Source organism: Pteropus medius, unplaced genomic scaffold, assembly GCF_902729225.1.
Source record: "Pteropus medius unplaced genomic scaffold, Ma_sr-lr_union100, whole genome shotgun sequence".
Classification (NCBI taxonomy): domain Eukaryota; kingdom Metazoa; phylum Chordata; class Mammalia; order Chiroptera; family Pteropodidae; genus Pteropus; species Pteropus medius.
This window is the reverse complement of record NW_024340849.1, coordinates 21,370,974-21,389,737: the sequence shown is the minus strand read 5'-3', so window position 1 is coordinate 21,389,737 and position 18,764 is coordinate 21,370,974. Positions and strand designations below refer to the sequence as shown.

Genomic DNA, 18,764 nt, shown 5'->3' with positions numbered 1-18,764 from the left:
TATCATGCCCCGTGGCGCACCACTGAAAGGAGGTATTTTGGACAGAGGGGAATGTGAGCCTTCTGTTGACTGCTGGAGGTTCACAGACCTGAGGGAAGCAGATTAGAGACCCTACAAGAAGGTGGCTCCAGTTCAGGAGTAGCCCCTTCCCTGTCCTAAGAGATGGGTATGAGCTGCCGGAGGGAATGGTAAAGCCTTGGCTCTGCTTCTGGTGGATCAAATGACTTGGCTGTGTCACTTGAGCTCTCTGAGCCCCAGGTCCCCCTTTTCTAAAAGGGGCTAATGACAGTCCCTTGTGAGGTTATCGTGCACGTGAAATGAGATGAGGTATGGCCCCCAAAGAGCCTCTAAAGCACTATGAACTCTAATCCTGTGGTTCCCTGCAACCTCTGTGCTGAAGTCCCTGCCTCCTGGTGTTGCCCTGTTGTCCCCTTTGTCTAATAGCCTTCAATCTGTCTCAAGGCTTAGTGACATCCCACTTTTTTCTCAAGGCTGTGCTGAAATGGCATCTCCCCCCCGCCCTTGCCTGCCCAATATCTGCACGATGCCTTTTTCTCCACCCCACACCCAGCCAGCCTGATCATCTTTGCTTCTGCTCTGTCAGCAATTCCATTCAACATTACCTACTATGTGGCAGGAATCGTGCTGGGCAATAACAACACAAGTGTGACCTCACACACGTAGTCCATGTCCTCATGCATGGGGTCCCTGCATGACCTCTGGGTGCCCTAGCAAGACACACAGTTAATACAGAGGAAGTGCCCATACAGAGGACATACCTCCGCCAGCCCTGGGGCACAGGGGTGGGGCACCAGACCTAGACTTGGGACTCAAGGAAGGCCTCCCACTGTAGGTAAGAAGGGAGCCAGCGAGTGAAATGGGCCAGAAACCATGATCGGACAGAGGGAACATTGTGTCCCTCATGAGAGCATCTGGCAGGCTGCAGTATAATTATGTGTCCCCAGATCTGTCTCCCCTTCTGAGCCACAAGCTCCAGCAGGCTGGTACTCTATTGATCTTTGTAACTCCTGCTGTATCCCAGTGCCTGGCTTAGAGTGGGGTCGTGTCTAATAAATCTTTGCTAACTGATGAATACACAACGGCAAACAATACGTGGGGAATCTGGAATGCCCGAGTTACAGAGGGTGAGAAGTACAGGGAAACTGAGGGAGGGCGGAGCCTCGGGAGCGGGCAGACGCTTTCTGCCACCGAGAGTGCTGACTGAACCAGCAAAAGCTTTAGAAAAGGTTTCACAAATTTGGAACTAGGCCCTTTGATTATTAACGACTGAGCAAACAAGATCTTACTAGGGATGAATGGCAAGTCCTCCATTCGAGTTCAAAAGCATAATTCCACTTGTCCAGAAGAGAGATTTGGCTTAGAAGCAGATTGTGTGAAAAAAGAATTTGTGGTTTTACTTGATTGCAAACTCAGAACAAGCACAAAATGAGGTTGTGTACAAGGCACAGCTCACACAGCCAATTCGTACCCCACTCTGCTGGTCCCACGCAGCTGGAGCACACACCTGGAGCCCTGGGTCAGGACACTACACTGCTGGGCGAGTACCCAGCAGGCAGTGAGAATGGGGAGGGGCCTGGGACTTCCATCAAAGGAAGGAAGGCTTAATGGGTCTGGGATCCTGGAAAGGCCACCACAAGAAGGGGATGTGCATGCTCCTAAGAGCACTGGTGGTCATATGGGTAGTGGGTGACTTTGTTTCTGTGCAGAAGGAATGCCCTGACCTGTAGATCACTTGTAGATGGGATGGGCTCCCTGGAGGATGGTCTGCCAGCTGTGAGCTGAGAGGATTCCTGCCCAGGGCATGAGTCGGGGTTGGGCTACCACAAAGAGCAACGAGCACTGGACTTGGAGTCAGAAAAGCTAGGTTTCTCCCAACTTCTGTCTATGTGACTCTGGGTCTCTACTTTCTCATCTGCCCTGTTTTTCTACTCTTGGTGTTTTGAAGGTCATGTGACATGATGTATGTAAAAGAACTATGTAAATTGCAACGCCCTTAGGAAATACAAGAGCTGCAATGTTATTCCCTCTAAATATCCCTTTTGTGAACCGCACCTGGGGCACTAGCTGTGAAGCTTGCTCTCCCTCTTTGGGGGGGCACCACCCCTGACATGATCCTCCCAGAACCAGCACTGACACCCACCCACCTACCCTGCTCACCCCTCTCTCAAAGCAGCACATATTCAACTGCACAGGCAGTGTGACTCACGGTGCTCTGTGAGCTGGAGGCAGAGTGGTTCCGGATCTTACCTCAACCAGACTTCAGAGGCTCACAATGCAGGAAGTGAGGAAACTGAGTCCAGAGGTGCTTGCACAGAGCAAGGAGGCAGGATAACCGCTCACCACTCTCGGCCTCTCAGCTCCCTGTCTACTAGGCATTAACCACTTGGAAAGTCCACTTGGGTTGACCTAGATTCTAGAGGAATTTCATCCACTAACTCAACACACTAACTTCAAAACATACCATCCCCTCCCGAGCCTCAGTTTCCCCTCCCTGAATGAGACTGTTGGTTTCCTTGGATGAGCCCCAACATTCCACACCTATAGTTCACTAGAGTGCGGAATGTGGAGTCAGGACATTCTGAGTTTCAGTGATGGCTTTGCCTCATCTTAGCTGTGTGACCTCAGGCAATTACTCAACCTCTCTGTGCCTCGGTTCCTTAACATGTAACCCAGGGATAACTGTGTTTACCTCTAGGATCATATGTGAGAACCAAAAGAGATACTACTGGGAACTTGCTCAACACAGACGTGCACAGTAAGTGCATTTATTCTTCTCATTTTCTTGGAGGTCTTGGAATATCAGGAACCCAGGGCTTTTCTGCAACAGGGGAAGTGATGGGGTCATCGGGCTGTAGGTGAGGTGGAATCACCCAGAGAGAAGAGAGAAGCAAATAGTCCCAGGAAAGTGGGGGAGGGTTCAAGCACTTGATGAGTCTTCGGAGTCAAGGGCCCTGGAGATGCCTCTCGAGTCACGGGGTGGGTCTCCAGGCCCCACCCCAAGGGGTCCCTCCGGAGTCCTGGAGTGTCCAGACCCCACAGGGGGTCCCTCCGGAGTCCTGGGCCCGAGCGGAAGGGCTAAGGCTGACGCACCCCGCCCGCCCACCTGCAGGTGTCCCGTCGCAGCACTGGTCCATGCAGGTGCCGGCAGAGGTGAGTGCGATGGCGGGCGAGGCGGCCGTTCTGCCCTGCACCTTCACGCACCCGCACCGCCACTACGATGGGCCTCTGACTGCCATCTGGCGCTCCGGCGAGCCCTACGCCGGCCCGCAGGTGTTCCGGTGCGCGGCGGCGAGCGGCAGCAAGCTCTGCCAGACGGCGCTCAGCCTGCACGGCCGCTTCCGCCTGCTGGGCAACCCGCGCCGCAACGACCTCTCGCTGCGCGTCGAGCGCCTGGCCCTGGCCGACGACGGCCGCTACTTCTGCCGCGTCGAGTTTGCCGGCGACATCCACGACCGCTACGAGAGCCGCCACGGCGTCCGGCTCCGCGTGACCGGTGAGCGCGGCGGGGTCTGGAGCTGCCTGGCCGGCGCGGCGCCTTCCTTCCCTCCCCGCCCTCCCGCCCTTCCCCGGAGGGCTTACTAAGTGCCTGGCACGTTTCCGCTGCTGGGATCCGAAGGGGAAATAAGACATATACCTTTGCCGGAGCGGGGCGGGGGGGTCCACACCTGTCAGTGGTTATGGGCCGCCCGAGAACTTGTCAAAAATTCAGAATCCTGGCCCTGGGAAGGCTGGGTCGGGCCCTGGAGTGAGCATTGTGATGAAGCTCTCAAAGAGTGAAAAAAAAAAACAACGAATGAATAATAATCCTAAATATGGCAAGGGCTGCAATGGGGTGAGTGCTGTGTGCACCCGGAAAGCTGCCGGGGGGGCGCACAGGGAGACTCCTCCCCCCACCCTTACTCCTCACCTCAGTGCCTAGCACTTTGCTAGACCCTGAAGTATAAAGATGTGGGAACTGGAATCCCCCTCCCTAGAGCATTATTCTCGGCCCTGGCTATCCATCAGAATTATCTGTAGAGCTTTTAAAAGTCCTGAGCCCCCTGCTATGGGTGGGTCCAGGAGTTCTGGGTTTGAGTTTGACTCTGCCAAGAACTTCCCACGTGCACGTAGGCTGGCTGAGCTGTCTCTCTGAGTGCATTTCAGTTTCTCCCCAGGGTGGGCTCCTACCCAACAGAGGCCCACGATTCAGTGAATCGGTCTCAGCTCTAGCTCTCCATGAAGTTGTCTGGTTGTGGGAGGGGCCCTTGAAATCGCCAGGAGACTGCCCCCAACCTGCACTCCCATAGTAATAACGGCCATTTAGTGAGCATCTGCTATGGGCCAAGCCCTAGCCCAAGTACCCTCATACGTATTAGCTTGCCAAACCTTCTCACCAACCTCATAAGGTAAGCGATCCCCATTTTATACATAGAGAAACTGAGGCACAAAGCGGTGGAATAGCTTGCCCAAGGCCACACCTGTATTGGGACCTGGGCAGGCTGGCACGAGGGTGCCCACTCCTACTTTTTGCATCCCCCAACTTCCTCCAACTTTCTGGGCAACCAAAGGGGAACAGGGAGGGACACCCCTTGACCCTACCTGTCGCATGCGTGCCCTCTGACCACAGTTTGCTCTCCCCCCATACCCCTGCATCCCCACCACCCCCACCTCCCCAACCCACGTCTTCCCCACCCTTGACTGCCGCCAGCAGCCGCCCCGCGGATCGTCAACATCTCGGTGCTGCCTGGCCCAGCGCATGCCTTCCGTGCGCTCTGCACAGCTGAAGGGGAGCCGCCGCCCGCGCTCTCCTGGTCTGGCCCCGCCCAGGGCAACGGCTCAGCTGCGGCGCAGGGCCCAGGTCAGGGTCACGGCCACCAGGTGACCGCTGAGCTGCCCACACTGGTCCACGACGGCCGTTACACGTGCACAGCCTCCAACAGCCTGGGCCGCGCCGAGGCCAGCGTCTACTTGTTCCGTTTCCATGGCGCCTCCGGAGCCTCGGAGATCGTCCTCCTGCTCGGGGCGCTCGGCCTCAAGGCGCTGCTGCTCCTCGGCGTGCTGGCCGCTCGCGCTGCCCGCCACCAACTAGGTGGGTGAGCCCCTGGCCAGGGTGGGGACAAGGGTTGGGGCAAGCGGAGGCTCTCCTTTTAGGTAAAACTACCAGTCCAACCACCTGGCATGACACAACCAAAACATCATTTTTGTGCCTATTCATCATCTCACTTTCTTCTCCCTGCATCAAGCCTAGGAGGCGGGATGAGCCCATTTTACAACCAGGAAGCTGAGGCCAACGTGGTTAAAGAACTTAACACAGACCCAGACAGTAGAGCTCCGGAGACCACCCCTTTACCACCATCTCCTGAAGGACATCTCCCCAAGATCTCTGACCACACACAGGCTTTCCCAAGTAGCACCATTTCATTAGTTACAACCAGCCTCTTGAGGACCTACTATGCGCTGTGTAGGTGCTAGGAATACAGAGATGAATAAGGCATGGTTGCCTGCCCTTGAATGGGATGCTGAGGAGTAAGGAGATAATTGCGACCTGGCATGCTGTCCTAGAGCCCAGGGTCTGTATACCTCACTCTGGTGGGCACCTGGACAAGGGCCAGGAGAGAAGGCTTTACACAAGCAGGTGAGAGTGAAATGAAAAACTCTAAGTAGGCATGAGCTAAGAAAGCGAGGAGCTAGTTGTGTGACCGGCAGAGGGAACAGCATGTGCAGAAGTGTGGAAGGGTAAACTAGCAGAACTTTCAGAGAGCTGCAGTTCTCCTCATACCGCTCACTGGGCTGGATGGGAAATTTGCTCTGTGACCCAGGGAGAGAGCTTCCCAGAGCCTCTCAGACCACCCAGGTCAGCAGCACACTCTCCTGGGATGAAATCCAAAATTTGTCACAGTTGCCCTGGCTACCTACCATTTTTTGCCGGAGTGAGGCCCAGACAGTAAATGCTGGGAGAGGGATGGGAAAAGCAGTCCAGCGTGGCCTGGTCTGGCCCAAGAAGGGTGTGGTGAGCTGATAGAGTGGGCTTTGGACGGCCACAGGGAGGCCGAGACCTGGCTTGCTCTCTTACTGGTACGTCAGACTCGCCGAGCATTCTGTATACAGGGGCCTCAGCAAGGTGGGTTTTTCTGTTGGACCTCTCCACCTTCCACCTGTCGCACTAACTCCCGCTCGCCTTTCAGGTCACTTGGCACCCTGCTAGCTTGCTGTTTGTTGCACGGTCCCTTCAAACCACTCTCCACAGTGGGGTGGGTGGATAGCTGGGACTGTAGCCGGGAAGCTACCATGGAGATTCATGTGTGCTCTCTCTCTGCCCCTCACACAGAGCACTCAGTCACCCAGGACACCCCGCCACGGTAAGTGAACTACCCCACCCCACCCCACCCCACCCCACCCAGTTCTTGTCCCGACTGGCCGAGAGGTACAGGTTTTCAAGGCTGGTGGCACGAGGAGAAAAAGAATAGGCAAAGGGCCAGGGGTCCCTACAGCCTTCAAGGCCCCCTCCTTCATTCCACCAAGCCCTAGTTCTAGGGCTAGACTAGGACATGGTGACCTGCTCTCCCCACCCCCACTCCCAGCATGTATTATCTGAGCCTCACACTAGACTCTCCCCTAGACCTGCCTGGTGTTCCAGTGCTGAAGGGTCATTTTTCTGTGTGTCTATCTTATCTCAGCACCTAGATGTGCTTCCTCAAGGCTATGTTTCCTCTGGTAGTGCCCAGTATTCTAAAACGGGCAGACCCACACAGAAGTCACCTCAAGGCAAACATTCCCCCAGAGACCCAGCTGAAAGCTCTGAATACAAATGTCATTAGAGGCTCTGAGAGCTTAGGTGAGGGGCCCAGTCGTTGCCCCTCCCATCCACGCGCCCCTCCTCCATGTCTATCCAAGTGAAGGCCTGTGCTGAAGAAGAAAGAATCCAATTCAGAGTCCCTGGGCAGTCTGTCCTGGATGCTTGGGGATAAAGAGATGGAGCAGAACGACCACAGCCCTCCAGGGCCCATTAGACAAGTGCAGCCTCCGCTCTCATAACTCCCCTCTACCTGTGTCCCGGGGGCTGGGAAATCCACATTGCCAGCTGGGGCCCTTCCCTCAGCTGCCTGCTCACCCCCACATTCTCAACTCCCGGTGCAATGTTTCTTTTCTTTGCTAATTTACTATCTCACCAAGGCACCTAAATCAGAAAGTTGACTGTTCATATAGTTTTTGAGTACCTACTGTGTACCAGGCACCTATGTTTTATATGCTAAAGATACAACAAAAATCCCCAACCTCAGAAAAATCACATTTTAGCGTAGAGAATTTTAATAAAACATAAACAAGATCATCTTAGATTCTAAAATAAGAGCTGTGAAGAAAATGGACAAGGCGATGAAGAAGAGCTCGGGGGTAGGGAGGGGCCCACTGGGCTGTGGCTACTTTAGATCAGGATGTCCTCTCTGAGGACATGACATTGAGGAGACCTGAGACTGGAGCCCAGCGGGGCAGGCAGGGGCAGCGGAGACAATCCAGGAGGAAAAGGCAAGTCAAAGGCTCAGGGGAGACTGAGAAGGGGGCAGGGGGGACCGGCAGGCTGAGGGATTTACTCTGAGTGTGATGGGGAGTCACTGCATAGTTGTAAGCAGACAAGGGGCCCCATCTGAACAAGAGTAGGGGACTGGAGACTTATGAGGAGGCTGTTGGCCAAAGCTGAGGCTGGCATGGCTGCCCGGATGAAGGTGGCAGTAGTGGAGGTGGGAGATGGGACAGATGGAAGGCAGGGCTGGCCAGAGGACTGGGTGGGTGGCATGAGCGAGGGGAGAAGCCAGGATGCTCAGGCTTGGAGCTAGAACCCTGCGTGCCACTTACTGAGATGAAGCTGAGCAGAGAGGGGTGGCGGCGAGGATCATGTGAGCACTATGGACATTTACGGTGCGATGCCCGTTCAGCCATCCCAGAAGTCAGGAAAGTCGCTGGGGCTCAGGAACCCAGGTCCGGGAATGTGGGTCTGGGGGTCAGGGACACAGGTGGTTTCCGAAGCCACAGACGAGATCCCTTGGAGAAGGTGCAGACTGTAGTCTAGGATGCTGCCGCCCACGGTAGCCCCGTCCTGTTCCACAAGGTCTTCCATTTCCTTGCCTCTGGGCTTCAGTCGGTCTCCAGGCCCTGTTGGATCTAGGCCCCGATGCCCATCTCGTCTCCCTTCCCTGACCCTTGCTGGGCTGTGGTTTGGGCAGTTAGGGAGCCCTCCTGTACTGAGTGCTCAGCCGACTTTCTCCTGTCCACAGGCCCCAAGCTCAGGAGTCCAATTATGAAAATTTGAGCCAGATGAGCCCCCAGGGCCCACCGGCAGCTGCGTGTTCCCTGCGAGGAGCCCCTCAGCCACCAGCACCCACTTGTGGACCACAAGGAGCAAAGGCCGACGTGCAGCTTGGCTGAGACAGCCCTTCCTGGATCCCAGGCACCTTGGCAGTCCCCCACCGGGCGACCCCATCAAGACCAGGACCCCGCACAGGGGCCCAGTGCTCTCTTACAGGAACACCTGTCCTGAAGCCCCAGTGATTAATATGTCCATGGGGCCAGCATTTTGAAAGTGTGTGTGTGTGTGTGTGTGTGTGTGTGCACACCTGAATTCCAGTGTGAAACTTCCGGAAAAGCCCCTTTCTCCTTTTCTACCTAGAACACTATTGTAAAGCAGGCAGGACACCGGTCATAGGATCTCAAGGCCTAGGCTCCTTCCTGGCTGTCATTGACTTTCTGTGTGGACAAAGGCACTTCTCCCACCTCTCTGGGGCAGAGCGCATTCACTGTTGAACATGGACGATAATGTTCTTCCCTCCTGGCTGGACTGTCAGGACCTGAGGATGGGAAGGGACTTTGGGAAGTACAAAGCTGTCTACAGATGTGAAGGGCACTACAGGCTCCTCCTTCCAAAACAGCCTTGGGATGTGCATGGTTCTTGGACAGTGTGGTGCCCATACCAGCCTCGCTGAGAAAGAGGGGCTGGGGCTTCGGGGCTGAGGCTGTGCAAACCTGGGGACCCGCCAACATCGAATTGGTGACGAAGAGAAGCCTGGTGCCCCTGTCCCCTAGGGTCTCCCATGACTGCCCCACACTCTGCGCACCTCTTACCCATCAGCTGCTCTGCACTGCCTTGAGCTGGCCCCCCTGGGAAAAGGAAACAAAACACTCATCATTTCAAAGCATCTGGAATCCACTGTCATAAGGCTAGGAAACCTCAGGCAAAGTCTGGGCTGCAGGTCCCGGTGGATAAAGCAGCTGCAGCTCTGGCCTCTCTCTTTACCACCTGGATCCTCCAAGGATGTGCAAAGCCCCAAAACACCAGCAGCTTCACCCCGTTTGTTTGAGTCCTGCCAGGCTGACTTTGCAGCGTCCTGCCTTCTGTATTTGTACCTCACTGTGAACGTGTTGATCATTTTAGCTCTTGCAGTGTTTGGGGGCAGGGAGAGGGGGAGGAGGCGTGTTTGGGACCCAGCAAGGTGGCAAGAAGAAAAGACCACAGAGATAGAGGACTGGAGAGGCGATGGGGACGAACTTGCCTTCAGAAATTTTGATGCTTCCCTCGTGAGATGACCTGAAGGGTGAGGGAAATTTACAAGTTAATATGCAAGGCAGTGCGTCAGGAGTTCCCTCCTTCCCAGAGCCTTCACTAAGCCAGATCGGTGGTGGTGGCAGCTCATGGTTAACTGAGAATCCATCCGGGAACCTGTCTGAGCTGTTAAAAGGTCGGAGGAGTTGGCAGTTGTTCCCCTTGTATGAGGATACATTGGGGCACCTCCAGGAAAAGTCCTGTATCCCCGGGGAAGAAGGGAAGGACACAGGGTGATATGTCTTGGAACCTCTGCCTGGTCTCTGAGGCCAGCTTCACAGCCAAGAATAGTGATAGGAATTATTTCTTATGTATATGTTATGTGCTAGGAGTTGGGCCAAGGGTTTGGGGATACAAAAATGAATAAGGCATGTGTATCAGTCAGGCTGGGCTAGGTTATACTGTGGTAACAAACCAACTCCAAAATCACAGTGGCTATAAACAATTAGGGTTTATTCTAGCCAAAGCTACATGCCCATCATTTAAGCAGGGAGTGCTTTGCTCATTGTACTTACTCAAGGATCCACCATCTCTAATGTTGTGGATTGCTGGGTAAGAGATAAAAAAAGAAACCTGCAGAGAGTCTCCCATTTGTGATTATAGTTCATTGGCCAGAACTGGCCATATGCCCCACTCACCCTCAAGGGGCTGGGCGGGTGCATGCGTGTGTGTGTGTGTGTGTGTGTGTGTGTGTTTTGAAAACATACTTTGTACCTGGAAGGAGGAAAGCCAGAAGCATTTGGAAACAGCCCTGAGGACTTACTCCACAGTAAGATCAGTAATTGAAAAATCATGCTCAGGCAACAGTATGCTGGGGGTGGTATGGGAGCACATAAAAAGGGGTGACAGACCCAGTCTTGGGAAGGCTTCCTAGAGGAGGGGACTTGGAGATGGTACACGCTGACCATGCAGATCGGGGAGAATGGAGGTTGTGAGGTAGGAAAGAAGGGCTTTCTGTGCAGAAGGGACAGTCTGAGCAAAGGCCAGGAGATCAGACACAACATGATGTTTAAGTAATTGGAAGTCCTGGAGCACGGGAGTGGAGGCAGGATGTGGCCAGAGCTAGGGGGCTCCCTCACGGTGGAGAGTGCTGCCCCCACAGCAATGAGAGTAGGAGAAGGGAGTCAGGGCACCCAAGGGGCTGAGCATGGGGCTGGCTCCCTGGACCGCCTAGCGTGGCTGTTTGCATCCATATGGCTGTTTGCATCCATATGCTCCAGCCCCACAATAATCTGGGTTTCCGCCTTGGAACCCTGGACACTCAGAGTTTCCCCAGTGGGTTCCAGGGATGCCTGCATGAGGAACTCCTGGGGAGCTTGCTCAAATCCCCTGAACCACTACCTGAACCTCCTAAGTCACAGGCTCCGAGGGAGGGGCTGGAATTTTTACCAATTCTACAGGTGATTTTCATCCTGAACTTTGTATTTATGATCATTTTCAAACACATGCATGTATACACACACAAAATGTTGAAAAAGGTACCCACCAACTGCATTTAACAGTTACTAACATTTTGCCATATTCGTTTAATGCACGTGTGCGTGTGTGTGTGTGTGTGTGTGTATTTGGCTGAACCATTTGTGAGTAAGCTGTAGACATCATAGTACTTCATTCCTAAATACCTGTGTCTCTTGAAAACAAGCGCATTCTCCCCCATAACTCAATGCCATTATCCTACTTGGGAAAATTAGTAATTCAGCAATATCGTCTTACAGCTCACATTCCTCTTTCCCCAGGGGTGCTCCCTCATGTGCTCTTTGCACTTTGAAGTAAGGCTTCTTGGAAATGGAAGCAGCAGCATTCCTCCAAGGAATGTGCCTCGGATGTGTGGCTCCAGACATAGTGATGGGCTGTGGGAGCAAGTGGAGAGACAACAGAGGGTCCCTCTGAAACTCCAACAAATTGTTCACAGTGCACGGACAGCCTCCTGCTTGGTCTCCAGATGAAGCAGCTGTTCTAGGGGCAGAAGGGGCGGGACTGCACTTGACCGTCACCAGATCCCCTGAGCTGGCCTCGGAGCCTGGCGCTCTCACTGGGTGGAGCAGAGCTGCCTGTCTCCCCTAACTCGAACCTCTTGGAGAACTCAGGCTCTAACTGTGACAAGCAAGACTGGAGCCATGGGCAACAGGCTCAGTCAGCACAGTGTCCTGAGGCCCCGGAGTCATGGAGAGTGACCTAGGAGACTTGGTACTTTCCAGACAGGAATTCCCAGTGTGGCACAGGGTGCAGAACCACAGCCTTCCTGTCCTTGGCATGGTGCTCTCTGAACATGAGCCCATTCATTCACTCCTGGAGGGGCTTCCAAAAACCCACGGGCTCCCTTCCACTCTTGGCCACCCACGGGACTGCTGGAGATGGGCAGTGGGAGGAAGAGGCAACAATCGCCCAGGTGCATGCTCCGATCCAGCAAGAGCCCAACACACCTTCCCTACCCTCCAGGAACTAATAACCTAAATTTTAAATCAAGGTGCAGCTACATGATGACACTGTCCAAGAGATAACCTACACTGAATGTAGGTCCTGCCTTGGGGTGGAAATGACACTCAGTGGGGCTGAGTGTTCACACGTACCCCCTTCCCAGACTGGATGAGACCCTACCTTCAGGCCAGAGGGACTTAGCGACCAAGAGTTAAAGGTCCTGGGCTTGTCCCACCTCCATCCCTGGCCCCAACCCTTCCACAATAACCGCTCCTCACATTTCTGGAGCACCTTGTGATCTTCAAAGTCCCTTCCTTCCCATGATCGCAGGCAGTTCTCACTAAAGACCTGGGAAACAGGTAAGGCTTCAATTATTTTCACTTTAAAATGAGTGAAAGTCTCTGGGAGGAAAGTGATCTGGCCAGCATCACACGTTTTGACCCTCTCACCATACCTCGGTCCATTCAAGACATGTCTTACAAAAATGTTCATGAAAATGAACAGTAAGGAAGAATCTCTGGCATCCTAATGCTGAAGTGATTTCTGGGGCAGAACACTACACCCTCTCCCCCAGCTCTGCCCCCTAAGGCACCCCCGCCCTCAGCCAGATGTGCAGCCTCACATCTCTCCTACCAAGGTCACGGTCACCTTACAAACCCTCAGGGCTCTCCTGAGCTCTCTGAGATCACCGGGTGAGGTGTCTTTGCCAACACTTAAACCCCCAAGTTTTAAATTCTCTTTGAAACTAGAGGCCTCACCCATTGTGGTGAAATGTCACAGAGTATACAGATCCTACCCATTGTAAGCTTTCTAATTTCACATTTTTCTTAGTATGATTGCTGGATGAAAAGATCTTCCAACCAACTTGTCAAAAACGAGCCACATCCACCACGTGTAAATTAAATTTGAATCTAGTTTATTCGCAATTTACTTAACTAATTCTCATTTCTTCCTTTATCTCAAAATTATATAAAAATCTGTTCTTTGTACAAACATGTAAAATGGTGAACAGTAAATTAAGAAGTGAATATTACACATTAATGACCAAAATAAGTTGTGGTTTTTAGAGGCCATACTACAACATGTGGGAAGGGAAGAGCTGAACACACTAAAGTATTTGTTGCCATATAAGTGATTTTAAGTCATGGGAAGAAAAATAAGTTCTACCCCTCAGAGCTCAATGAGATATTCTATCTGTACATTAAATAAACAACATTCCTTAGTGATTTCATTATCCCAAAATAGGGTCACGTTGTTTACTTTTTCCAAGTTATTGTCATCAGAAATCAGAAACCTATTCAGACTGAAGGAAACTTCACTACAGCTTCTACAGGACATGATACCTCTGTAATGTGTGAATTTCATCACGAACCAGACCAAGGTCAGTAGTAGGGCCTGGCTGTAGGCCAACAACTTCACCTAGCTTTACCTACATGAAACTGAAGCTCCCAGCAGAGTACTTTTTTTTTTTAAGCAACACACTTATTTCCAACATTATACTCTCCATTTTGCTTAGTAAGACAAAGTTAAATGAGCAGAAAAAATTCAGCTACTACCTCAAAATGAGCTATAAAATTTATCCAAAATGAGGAGCAGGCAGTTTTAAAGGAGAAGTGCAAAGCCTCTTACTGTCAGACCCACCACGCAGCTAGATGAGGAGACCTGTCCTCAGCAGCAACTGATGTTAAACTCAGGTCTAGAGTTTGCACATCCCACTGAATGTGGCAACCCCAGGGCACAGCAGCTGAGAGCCAGTGGCACCCAAGAGTCCAAGGAGGTGAACCTCATTGCTCAGCCCACAGTAGTGCGACCAACCCCCAAGGGCAGGAACAAGGCTGGGGGCACAGAATGTAAGGAGGCACGCTCCTGGCATCTGCAGGTGAGTTACGCCTTAAATTTGTGTCCTCGGTACCTCATTTGTCCCACCTGAGTCCTGGCCCTGCTAACCCCAGGCATAGCCCTTTCAGAATAACAGGGGCTACTTTGGGCACTTTTCCCAAAGTGCAGCCCTGTTAGACATGGCAGGGACAAGGACCAACTAAAGGCACTGAAAAGGACTGAGGGGTGGGTGGGCAGGGTCAGTAGTGTGGTGAGATCTCAAAGTGAAGAGAGATCTGTCCAGAAGGGTAGGAGCGCAGCCCAGCCTGGCCCGCTCCAGCAGGACCAAGACCAATGTCTCCAGGAGGCCAGTTTGGGCTTAACATAAAGCAGAACCACAAACAGCCCACCAGTGGCTGCCTGGGCTGCCCACCAGGGGCGAGACAACCTGCCGAGGGGAGGGCGGAGGTTGGGGCTGGTGAGAGGAGGGACTAGGTGAGCTTTAACATCCCAGCTGACTTTAAAAGTCATGATTCCACAACATTTTCCTACTCCAGAAGAAATTGTTAATTTTAGGATTAAAAAAACTGTGTATCACCTTCATTCAAAAGGAAGAAAGGGCATGAACACTCCAACTTGTGCAATGTGGACTGTGATTTTGGTCACTGACTGAAACAGCATTGGCACTTGGCTAAAGTAAGGTTAGGCTGCTCTGGGCGGGGTGGGGGTTCATTTTCTGGACTGGGCTGAGAGTCAGGCACAACCTCGGGGAGGCAGACATGACTGGGCCAATGAACTGATCATCAGACTGTGAAATGCGCCATGCCCGGGGACCGGGGTCCACCGCGTGCCCAGGAGCTTTGGGAACATGCAGGGCTGGGTCCTGGCTCCCCTCAGCGTCTGTAGAGTTAGGAGATTGCGAGGGGATCAAGTGTGCCTCCCAGACCCGTTTTCTGGGTACTGCAGGGTAGAGAGAGAGATGAGTGGAGAAGAGGTGCTTTTCGCTGAGGCCAGGAGGCTGACAGACATCCCCATGTGAACCCATGCCACTGACAGCTACATGCAGGGGAGCAGTCTGCGCTAGTTCACCTTCCACACTGCCTGGCACAGAGGCGGCCTTGGTCTTGCTTGATCCAGGTATCCACATGTAGCACTGGGGACCATCTCAGAAACCGGCCCTGTGCTCTCTGGAGACTATTTCTGCCAGCAAAGGCTCATCATTCTCGAAAGCCGATGGCCACCACTGACCTATTCCTTCCCAGGAGGCTAGAGCAGCATTGCCACCTTCAGAAGGATCTCCGTGTCTTTAAAGCACTTTCTTAGCCCAGGGCCTCTCAGAGGAGCCTATGCAGTGAGTAAACCTGCTGTTAAGCACGAGTTAAAAAGAAAGCACTCTGCACAACTATCTCCGATAATCAGGTTACATTGTCAAATAAAACAGAAGACATCAGATATGTCTGCATCGACTTTAACTGAAAAACTTTACAAGATAGTGTGATATCCCTAAAAATCGGGAGTCTTACCAGCTACAAACGAAGACTGATTTTATTTTATTTTTTCTAATTTTTACAGATCAAATACATTATAAATATTATAAACCTTCAAAAATTAACAATTAATCATAATTTTCTTTAAAATGTACATATTATCACTCAAAATTTTCACATTCTAGGATATCAATAATTACGTCTTCCTCACAGCACAAAATATTTCCTGTCATAAAATCTTTGTTGCCAAACCAGCCTTTAAACTGTTCGTGGCTTCTAAAATTTTCTTATACACAGCGCAGGAAGATGACCGGTTCGGAAAATGGAGAGAGGCAAACACAAAGACAGCTGAGATGAGCCCGTCTGAGACAGACACCGTGTGGCCCCGATCAGGGATGATCTTTATATAGATCACGTCTAGAAGGCAGAACTGTTCTGTTCAACTAAAGAAGTTCAAAATGAAGACCAATTCCTACACACTTTCAAATGTCCGGGAAACACTCCACAAGGATGTGTGAAGAGCGTATCACTCTGTTAACCTGCATCTCTATCCCCTGCTAACAGCTCTCAGTGACTGTTTAGACATTTTTAGGTAAATATCTTTGGGCTACAGAGAACCCATAAACAAAAGACACATTATGCAAGTTGGACACACAAAATCGATTTTGAGCCAAGAGAATTATGAATATGAAAACGTAAGTCGAACTGCTAATTCCTGGGGAAAATGACAAGGGCAAGAAGATGGCAACAGAACAAGGCAATGTTACTTACTGACAAGCTTTGGTAACAGTGAATGAACTATTAACAACAACAGAAGGCACGTGGCTATTGAAAAAATGCCAAATTTCAGTGAAGTCTCCTGACCTGACCTAGTTTCCACCGACCTAGTTTCAGCAGGTTTGCTAACTTCATCTGAGTTTCGAAATGGAGTGAAGAAACAGCAGGGAACAGAGACCCAAGTTCTCTGTCTCTTGATCCCCACTCCCCTCCCACCCTCCACCCGCCAGCCAGAGCCTTCAGATATCTGATTTGGTGTCTATCAACAGTTGTAAACTTGGATGTCTACCGGGTCCGAGTAGTGATGTGAATAAGGGAATGGGGTGCAATAGGACAAAAGGGAATGTGTGTCTACCTGACTGGAGAGAGTAAGCCCTGTTTCTACTTTCCACCCATGTGGACCAAGCAAAACACATCTATGCACAGTATGCTCATCACAGACTGTCAGCACACCACCCCCGAGTTAGGTGGATGGCTCCTTCTCCATGAGGACACATAGCTGGATCAAGTGGACTTATCATCTCTGCTGTCCACTATATTCAGGATCAAGTGGTCACATTTTAGATAGCGACTCGCTTAATCCTAGCATTCTTACCTCTCTCCTGAGAAATAACACAACACTTTTAAGCTGATGTATTTCCCCATATTTGACATACGCAGAAATTTTCAAAGCTTGCTTTTACTTTGAAGGAACACAAATGGGGTTCACATGTGAGGGTTCAACATGATTCTGAAAGTAGTTAGATCTGGCAGGGGCATCGTGACATTCAAACAAAACAGGAGAAGACAGAAGTGGAGATACACAGCGAACCCCAGCCGGGGACTTTGCGGGATGACTAAGATATTCAGCAACTGTAAGTGGTTCTGTCTCCAAGTGGAACTTACTAAGTTTCTGTTTTTGGAGTAACGTAAAAACTGAAAAGTCCCTGGAAAGTTGTAAGAGCTAAGAAAACACATACACACACGCACACACACACATACACACGTACACACACACATGCACATGCACAACAGGATTACCTAATGTCTGACTTGCATCTCAGTCAACTACTTCATTGGCCAAACTGAGCTCCACAGTGAAACTGAGCAAAGTTACTTGTGCAACAGCAAGGTTAATGTAAACATAAACAGCAATGGATTTTTCAAGAGCCTCAGTGTTACTATCGTATGTTGTCCAAATAATGCACTTCTGGATAGAGACGGTTAACAAGAAGAGCCAGGAAGCTTTTCCCATCTTGGAGGCAATGGCCAGGATGCTGTATAAACTGAATGGCTTGTGATATCTGATCCTGGTACTCAACATACTGCTTACTTGATGTCAAGGATTCAAGTGCATTCAGAGCCTAAAAAACAGGGAAGACAAAAGGGTTAACCACCTACCTAGAAGCATATAATATGATTCCAAGCAGGTATAGCACACCTACTGTCATCACCTGATAACAACTGTGAGCCTCTGGGGAAGCCTACGGAACTGGAATTAGAGGTCCCAAAGGCAGGCACTGATCAACCACAAACAGGAGACCAGCGACCCAAGCTTCTGGGGCTTCGGCCACCTTCCACATCCAGTCTTCCCGCTTCCTGGCCTGTGCTACTTCCCAACCCTTCCTCGCAGCGTCGCCGCTGTGGCCGGGCTGGCCTTGCTGCCTTGTCCTCCTCCCTGCACTGCCAGCAGTGGAGCCCTCCCCACCAGATCATCTGCTGCCTCTCTTCCTGGAGCCCCAATCGGAAATCTCAGGCACCAGCTGCCTGCGAGGCCTGTTTTAATTTGTTGTTGGGTCTGTCTTTAGGTTACATAATAATGTCGTATTAAAATGTCTGACTGAATGAAATTCAAAAGAAACCAGTGGCTAAGTGCTGCTGAGGGTAAGCAATAAGATCAATCTGTCAGTCAATAAATGTAGAACAGAAGTCAAGTCACTCCAGCTTCTGTCCCATAGAAATGACAATGATGTTCCCATGCCTCTCTTCGGGAATAAATAAAACATTTTTTAATTTCCTAATTTTAATTTTCCCTCTTTCAAGCTAGGGGAAAAGAAAAGAAACAAAAAAATCAAAACAATGGTTGAGAGTGAGGAGTTTTATTTTCCAATCATGTAAGTCCACCACCGCCAGGTTTCTGAGTGTGAACTGTGAAGTCTCTCGCTCCTTCTCCTGTCATTTATGGGGACCACTGCACTAGAAAGTATAGATTACAAGACGGAATTTGGTTGGCTCAGTAAACAAGGAGGGAGAAAGTTTTCTAAAGATGATAAATGAAGTGGCAGCTTAGCAATAAATTACCAAGGAGTTGAAACAGAAGTCTTAGGGTTGAAAATAAACAACGGAAGGGATTTTAGTACCAGGCTAACTGCTGTATGAACGGAGTTCAGGAATCAGTGGGGACAAGCACTTTCATGAACCATAGTATCCATGTCTCTCCCCTTTCTTATTTTTTTTAATTTAACCCCCAAAATGGTCTACTGTGATAATTTGCCTAAGAGTAATAGTTTTATAAAAAGATGACTTTTTTCAAGTCTGAAAATCCTGATGACAGGTACTTTATGTTTAAAGAAATGCAGGCAGAGACACAAGGTGTGGGAGACCAGCAGGCCACAGTTAAAGCAAAAGCCCTCCTCCAGGGACTGGTGGTCACAGGAGCATTCTCAAGTCTGAAATGCTTCGTGCTGACTTTA

The 18,764-nt window shown here is 51.0% G+C and overlaps 2 protein-coding genes across 3 annotated transcripts in view; one reads left to right on the top strand and one right to left on the bottom strand.

The window, feature by feature from the left end:
* The first annotated feature begins 2,839 nt into the window (after window positions 1-2,839).
* SIGLEC15 (sialic acid binding Ig like lectin 15) lies at window positions 2,840-10,143 on the top strand. Its single transcript, XM_039842533.1, is given in 5 exon segments — window positions 2,840-3,514; window positions 4,712-5,089; window positions 6,329-6,359; window positions 8,271-8,325; window positions 8,327-10,143. Coding segments are annotated over 5 exon segments (1,236 nt in total). The 5' UTR covers window positions 2,840-2,949; the 3' UTR covers window positions 8,534-10,143.
* Window positions 10,144-12,909: 2,766 nt separating this feature from the next.
* Window positions 12,910-18,764, bottom strand: part of EPG5 (ectopic P-granules 5 autophagy tethering factor) — a 91,550-nt gene continuing 85,695 nt past the window's right edge. For both annotated transcript variants that reach the window (XM_039842528.1, XM_039842524.1), the window contains exon 44: window positions 12,910-17,435. In XM_039842528.1, coding sequence (XP_039698462.1) covers window positions 17,253-17,435 — 183 coding nt within the window. In that variant the 3' untranslated portion in view covers window positions 12,910-17,252. The remainder of the gene's footprint in view (window positions 17,436-18,764) is intronic.